We start from the raw sequence: 7271 nt of genomic DNA, 5'->3' as shown, positions 1-7271 counted from the left end.
TCGCTCATTGGAAATAGCTGCTTTTCTAGGTCCCTACAGCCCTGATCCTTGACGGATGAACATGCTGTGAAAACGAATTCTCTCTGGCCCCAGCCTGGGAGGAAACGGAATTTGGGTGGAAGGAAGAGGGCGCTGAATGAGGCGGGAACTGGATTCCAGCCTACTGGCTGCCCACACGGAAACAAAACCGGCCCCAGGAGCGAGCCTTGGCTACCACCCTGAGTTACGGGGGCCGACAGGATGAGGGCCCAGGGCTGGTCCTGCACACACAACAGGGCAGCACTAAGAGGACGTGAGGTAAAGGGAAAAAGCAGAGCCAGCCCCAGGGCCCTGAAGCTGTGGGGGGGCAGGGCCCCATGGCAGGGAGCGGAGGACCCACGGTCACTGCTGGAGGTCATCCGAGCTAGTGGGGGCACAGGTACCCTGTTCACGGGGCTCAGTGCACCGCAGGACAGAACGGGCGTGCAGTTGAATTCACGTGGTACGAACACAGGGAACAGCTGGTGGAAATACCAGCTAGATGGGTCCACCAAGCAGCTGGACAGGCGAGCATCAGCTGGTACCTGCAGCACTGCTATGATTCCACGTGCTGCGACACACTCGCTAGGATGGCCGAGATAAAAAACAAAATCAAAACAGAAGTGTGGACGAGGATGTGGAGAAATTGGAACACTTGTGCACTGTTGGTGGGAATGTAAAATGGGGCAGCGGCTGGAAAACAGTATGGAGGTTTCCCCTCAAAACTAAAGATGGAACTACCATGTGATCCATTAATTCCACTTCTGGATATAAACCCAAAAGAACTGAAAGCAGGGTCTTGAAGAGATATTTGCACACCCCTATTCATGGCAGCATTATTCACAATAGCTAAAACGTGGAAGCAACCTAAGTGTCCACCAACAGATCAATGGAGAAGCAAACTGTGGTCCATCCAGTCAATGGAAGATCATTCAGTCTTAAAAAGGAAGGAAATTCTGCAATATGCTGTGACTTGGATGAACCTGGTGGACATTATTCTAGGTGAAATAAGCCAGACACAGAGAGACAAATAATGTCTGATCCCACTTACATGAGGTCCCTACAGCAGTTTAATCCACAGAGACAGAAAGTAGGTGCTGGGTGCCAGGGGCTGGGAGAGGGGGCTGCAGAGTTAGTGTTTAATGATTCGGTTTGGGAAGATGAAGTTCTGGAGCTGACGGTGGTGACAGCTGCACAAAAAATGTGAATATACCTAATGCCATTGAGCTGCACTCTTGAAATGGGTAAGATAGTAAACTTAATGTTATGTGTATTTTACCACAATAAAATAAAAAGGGTGAATCTGCTAGCCAAGGGGCCACTGATGAGACGAGATGGGCACTAACCTGAGGACTGGTCCTAGGAGACCCTGCTGGGTCGCTGCCCTGCACTTGGGGTCTGGCACAGGGAGAGATGTTCTCATGGCCGGGACACCATCCCACTGGGGTGTGTCCACCGCACAGGTGCAGAGCCAAACCCAGGATGCCCGGCTTAAGACACACGTGTCACAGAGCGGGACAGGGACACACCTCACCCCACAGGCCCACGAGAGAGCCACAGCCAAAGGGAGTCATGGCAGGGCCAGAAGAAGGGATTTGAGAATTTCCACGCATCAGGAATGGCTGAAGTTTAAAACTAAAGCCACTAGCCAAGGAGTTGGGGTGAGACACGCTCTCTCCCCTCACCAGGCCGGAAGACGTTAGCGATGCCCGGGGTAGGGGTGTTCAGAGTCACTACTGCAACATAGAGCCCCAAGGAGAAAGCCATGGGATGTGGCGTCCGGGGCCCCAGGCAACGTGGGCAGTAAGGCAGATGGGTTCTCCTTGGTGCTCCCAAATATCTCAGACTCGGAGACTTACACAGATTTCAAGCCCCCGAACAGCCTTTCTCCAGAGCAGAGGGTCCCGGCTGACATCGTCCCCACCCCTGGGGGATTGGCATATTTGCTGGGATGTGTCCCAAGGCTCAGACCCCGCCAGCCCGTGGCTCTTGCCTTCCGGGGGCGTGTGGGGGTGGGAGGGGTGTTTACAAACTCGAATCAGCCCACCCCAGGTTTTTGGTGGCTTCCGGACTCACAGGGACCAGGGCACAAACAGCCTCGTGGAGCAGAGGCCAGTGTGTCTTAAATGAAGATCTGGGATTTTCACACGGAGCCCCCAGGCCCTGCCATCAGTACGCGGCTGAAGGATAGGCGCAGCCTTGGTCTGCCCGGGGTCCCTGCAGGCAGAGGGCCCTACTGGGGCCTCCTGGAAGACGGCTCCAGGAAAGGGCTGGGGGAGGGGCTGATGCCAGAGGGCAAGGACCGTAGGGCCATGGGGACACCCTTCCCTCTTTTACCTTTGTGGCCCAGAGCGATCACTTAAGTCTCTGAATGAGCCCCTAGTCGCCGAGAAGCTGCCCCGCATTCAGCCGGAGCCTGCATTGTTATGCTGGCCAGCCCCTCGGGCCACTTCCTCCTTCCCACCGGCTGTGAGCACCTCCGGCCCCGCCCTGTCCCCACTGGGTCTGATCCACCGGCCCGGGGTGGGGCCCTCAGTTACTATTTGGAAAATGCTCCTGGGGCGATTTTGATAAAGTCCTCTTGAAACTGCAAGGACCCGGGCCTCAGCCAAGGTCGAAGATCTCAGACCCCCAGGTCCAGCTGCCCCCCACCCAGTCACCTCCTTGGCGACGAAAGGAGCACCTTCCCTGGGCGTGCGTTAGCTCTCCTGCCCCCCTGCCCCGCACCTCTTTCCCTGACCCAACTCAGCCAAGAGCCTCAGACTCTTCCCTGGGCGGCAGGCGGTGGGCGCTGGAGACTGATCATACCTCCCCCCACCGGCTCCGCTGAGCCCGGCCGTCGCCATTTCCCTGGACCCTCCCTCCTCCTCCTCCCCGCCCGGCCGGGCTCACCCACCATGGCTGGTCTGCAGGGTGGGAAGTCCCGGGGGCAGGGTCAGGAGACGTGGAGAAGCTGGCGTGCAGTGAGGGCCCCGACCTCGGGTTCCACGTGCCCACAGCCCCCTCCCCACTGGAGACTGGCCTGCCAGGGTAGGTAGGACCAGGCAGCATCCCAAGGGGGACCCAGCCCACCCCAGCCCTCCTGGCCCCTCCCCGGGATCCCGAGGCCATTTTAACCTCGCCCTGACCTCCAGCCCTACATTCCTATTCAGTGCGGGGCCCGCACACACTCACAGGATTAAGTCGGAAAAAACAATCTTTTTATTTAACCCATACCTAGGTTAGGGGCGGGGGAGGGCCGCAGGAGGGGTCAGGGCCGAGGGGCGGCCCTGCAGAGAGGACCGCGGCGGCCGGGCCTCACTGGCGCGGGTCGGCCAGGACGCCTCGCTCGGCGGCGGCGCTGCCCAGGATGAAGCCCACGGCCAGGGACACGGTCTGGTCGAAGGAGCCGCGCAGCTGTTCCACGTGCTGGTTCAGGGTCAGCAGCTGGTCACGCAGCGGGCCCAGGATGGACACGATGTCGCCCAGGTGCCCCAGGGTCTGCAGAAGGGCGGCGTTCAGCGACGGCGGCGCGGGCTGCGGGGGCACGTGGTCCTCCGGGCGACCAGGCGGCGAGTTGGGATCTTCCCGGGTGGGGCCGGGGGACGACGGCGGCGGCGGCGGCGGCGAGGCGGGGGCGCGGAAGGGCTCGGGGTCCTCGGGGCGGCCGGGCGCGGGGGTAAATGTGGAAACGGCCGTCGGGGAGCCGGGGGCGCGGGGCGCGTCCGCAGACTTGGGCGGGGACGGGCTGAACCTGAGCGTCCAGGCGGGGTCCGCGTCGGGTTCTCGGGCGGCGGGCAGCGGTGGGGCGCCTGGAACGCAGAGCGGGTGGTCGCGTGAGGCGCGCCCGCCCCTCCCCCCGGCCCGCAGTCCACTTCCCCGGGTCCGAGGCGCCCCGCCCCTCCCCCACCCCAGCCCACCTACCCGGCTCAGCGGGCGCGGCGGGGGCTGGCCGGCGGCCGCGCGGGGGGCGCCCGGGCCCGGGGGAGCGGCGGCGGCCGCGTCTGCGCCCGCTGTCGCCCAGCAGCCCCATGAGCTGGCGGATCTGCGCGTCGAAGGGCCCGGGCGGCTGACCGTGCGCGTCGCGGACCTTGTCCTTGAGGAACTTGTAGCGGCGGCGGCACTGCGCGGGCGTGCGCCGCACCTGCTGGCGGGCCAGCGCGGCCGACACGCGGCGGTAGGTGGGCAGCGCCTGGCGGCGGTCTAGCAACAGCGCTCGCCACACGGCCGGCTGCAGCAGCGTGCCTAGCAGCAGCTCCGTCTCGCGCGCGCTCCAGGGCGTGCGCTGCGCCGAGCCCGGGGATACGGGTGACCCGGGGGATGCGGGCGACCCGGGGGGCGCGGGCGCCGCCAGCGCGCCGGGCGAGACGGGCCTCCCGGGCGGGGTCCCGGGGACGCCCCCCGCCAGCCGCTGCTCGGAGTCCGGGCTGGCGGGGGACGGCGGCGCGGGCGGGGGCGGCCGCCGGGGCCGGAGCAGCATCCCGGGGCCGGCGGGCGCGCGGGGGTCGGGGCCGAGGCCCGGGAGAAGCCGCGCACACGCGCTCGGTGGGCCCTGCGCGTCCGCCTTCGGTAGGAGCGGGCGCCGGAGCCCAGCCGGGTCTAGGCGGCCCTCCCACCGCTCCGCCCCGCCCCGCCCCGCCTCTGCGCGCGCTAAGTTCAACTTGCCTGCTCCGGCGCCTGGGTCTCCCGGCCAGTCTTTGGGCCTCTAGGCCCTGAGCGCCTGGAGCAAAGTTCTGCCCCCGCCCGCCCAGCGGGGAAGAACCTTCCCAACCGCCGTTTGTACTTCTTAACCTTCTCAGTTGAGGTACAAACAAAGATGGCTACGTGCATTTGGGTGCGCAATGTTTGATTCGTCATTACGCATGTGCCATGACCTTTCACCACTGCGCAGATGAAGCCATGGAACCTTCCAGTTCCAGAGGCTCCCTCGCGCCTTCTCCTTTTTCCTCTGGTGCACCCTAGATGTTGTTTGTAACCGTAATTGTGTTCTGGGTCTGCACCCCGCCCCTCTTCCTTGTGTGCTCTTAGTCTGTGCAGGAGGTAGAGTTCATCACTGCCTGCTGACAGCTTTCTGCTGGATCTGATAAAGAGCCAGGCCAGTGGTCAGACGTAGTGTCATAATTCACACGCACACTTCACAGAAAGAAACTTCTTTATTCTGATAAAGAATGGCTACAGTTAACATTGTGGTTGATACAGAGTATTGAGCCTCTACCCCCCTGAGAGATTAGGAATGAGACAAGGGTGCCCAACGTTATGGCTTCTGCTCAACCTTATTCTATAAGTCATAGCCAGAGCAATAAGACAAGAAAAAGGAGTATAGAGATAGCAAAGGAAGAAGGAAAGCAGCCGCCACTTGCAAGTGAGATGTTTGTATATGTGGAAAGTACAAAACCTACAAGCACATTATTAGAATTAATAAATGAGCTTAGCAAGGTCATTGAATACAAAAATAAGCAAAAGTCAATTGTATTTCTGTATACTGGCTACAGTAGTTTTGTAAAGCTCCTTAGTTGGGATAATTCTGTGTCCGAGTGGCACAGACAGCACAGAGTCCCTAACATCTTACTTGTCCGTGGAACTTTGGCAGAGCTAAGAAGTTAGCGTTGACGAAACCGCAGACTTACTGGGTTGTGCCTGGTTTTCTACTGATGCCCCTTTTCTGTCCCAGGATCCCATCCCTGCGCTGAGCTGCATTTAGTCATCCTGTCCCTTCAGTCTCCCCTGGGCCGTGGCTGTTTCTAAGTCTTGTTTTCCACGTCCTTGACAGTTTGAGGAGACGGGTCAGGTGTTTTGTGGTGTGTCCCTCAATTTGGGTTTGTCTGCTGTCTTCTCATGATTAGAGTGGGGTTCTGGGTTCTGGGACGAGACCCAAGAGGTGATGTGCCATCTTATTAGTTCGTGTTAGGATGCATGACGTCGGCAGACTTGGGGCCATGATGCTGAGCCCCATCTCCGGTTAAGGTGGTGCCTGCCTCTCCCCACTGTCAGGTCACCCTCTTCCTGTCCTGCCCTGCAGTGGGGGCTGGTCACCAGGTCCCCTGCCGCCCACACTCGAGGGGGTAACAAACCACACCTCCACACTTTGGATTTCTCCCATTTCCTCCCGTTTATTTATTCATTCAGTTGTCCGTTTACTCCAGTGTGGACTCATGGACCTTTGTCCTGTTCCTGGGTCACTGCCCATCACTGTCGTACGTGGGGGCTCAGACAGCCCAGCTCTGGCTGTGGGGAGTCTTCACAGCTCTTTCCCTTTTGTCCCGTGTCCTTTTGATGTGATCTACCCTCCCACCCCCAAGACCGCTTGTAGCACTTCCGAGCTCCTGGCTCATCTGGTACTTTCCCCACTCAAGCCCTGCAGTCAGCCATTTCCTTTTCTCGGAGGCTTGAATGGCATCTGGAAACCAAGATTTGGGCACCGGATGCAGCTGCTGCTATTGGGGCGTCACTGCTTCTGGGCCCGTGGCTCTGGGGGCAGTTTTGCTCCCCAGGGGACATTTGGCGATGTCTGGACAGTTGTTGGTTGTCACAGCTGGGGGCAGGGGGCGGTGCTGCTGGCATCTAGAGGGTAGAGATCAGAGATGCCACGAAACATCCTGCAGGCTCAAGACAGCTCCATCGCAGAGAGCCATCCCCCGACACATCAGCGAAGCTGTGACAGACTCTGCGGTGACAGCTGGGAAGTGGATTGCACACAACCTGTATCTCGGGTCCCTGACCGCCTCGCACCTTGGGCTCCGTGAGATCCTTTCTTGGATGGTAGGAGGTCTGGTGCCCTCGTCTCCAACTGTCTACTCGCGTCCCACCCCACAGCGAGTGCGCAGAGGAGCCTCGGAGGGCTGGCCTGGTGCCTGAGAAGCTGCTCCCAACCGGGGTGCGGTCCTCACTGCAGTTCTTTTGTCTTCAGCTCAGTCTCCCTTCAGAACAGCATTTCCCATGGTCACTGAGGTCCACCCCCTGGGGAGCAGGAGAGGCAGTGAGGAGATGCGGCTGCAGGGGAGTGGCAGCTCAAGCCGTCCTGTCCCAGGAGAAGTCCCGCCGTCCTTGCAGCGGGTGTCAGACAGCAGGCGGAAGGACACAAGCCGCAGGGAGGGGTGTGGCCGGCACTCAGCCAGCCCCTCGGCCACTTACCCCAGCACCACCGGCCACTCCAAGCCCGTGTCCCAGGTGATGGCCTGGCTGCCGGGGCCCTACTGGCCTTCTCCGGGTGGCGGGTGCTGGTGCCGGCCCGGGGGCTGCCTCGGGCTTGATCGCAGCCTCCTGGGCGCGGGGGA

The 7271-nt window shown here is 60.9% G+C and overlaps 1 protein-coding gene across 1 annotated transcript; it reads right to left on the bottom strand.

Annotated features, from left to right (window-relative positions):
- Positions 1–3315: 3315 nt before the first annotated feature.
- Positions 3316–4477, bottom strand: UTF1 (undifferentiated embryonic cell transcription factor 1). The gene is made up of 2 exons (XM_022569499.1): positions 3922–4477; positions 3316–3809 (listed from the first exon to the last, which is right to left on the bottom strand). The coding sequence occupies exons 1-2, from the start codon at positions 4475–4477 to the stop codon at positions 3316–3318; spliced, it is 1050 nt and encodes a 349-aa protein (XP_022425207.1).
- Between the last annotated feature and the right edge of the window lie 2794 nt (positions 4478–7271).

This window comes from Delphinapterus leucas, chromosome 16, assembly GCF_059928025.1.
Source record: "Delphinapterus leucas isolate spDelLeu-1000000601 "Yukka" chromosome 16, BTC_Dleu_Yukka2, whole genome shotgun sequence".
NCBI lineage: Eukaryota > Metazoa > Chordata > Mammalia > Artiodactyla > Monodontidae > Delphinapterus > Delphinapterus leucas.
The sequence above is the reverse complement of the archived record's forward strand: the minus strand, read 5'-3'. Positions and strand labels throughout refer to the sequence as shown.

Excerpts from the sequence above, each read along its gene's own strand:
- UTF1 (XM_022569499.1), bottom strand. The coding sequence starts at position 4,477 with ATGCTGCTCCGGCCCCGGCGGCCGCCCCCGCCCGCGCCGCCGTCCCCC. Across the intron at positions 3,810-3,921 it reads CGCCGCGCCCGCTGAGCCGG|GCGCCCCACCGCTGCCCGCC; the intron begins GTAGGTGGGCTG and ends TCTGCGTTCCAG.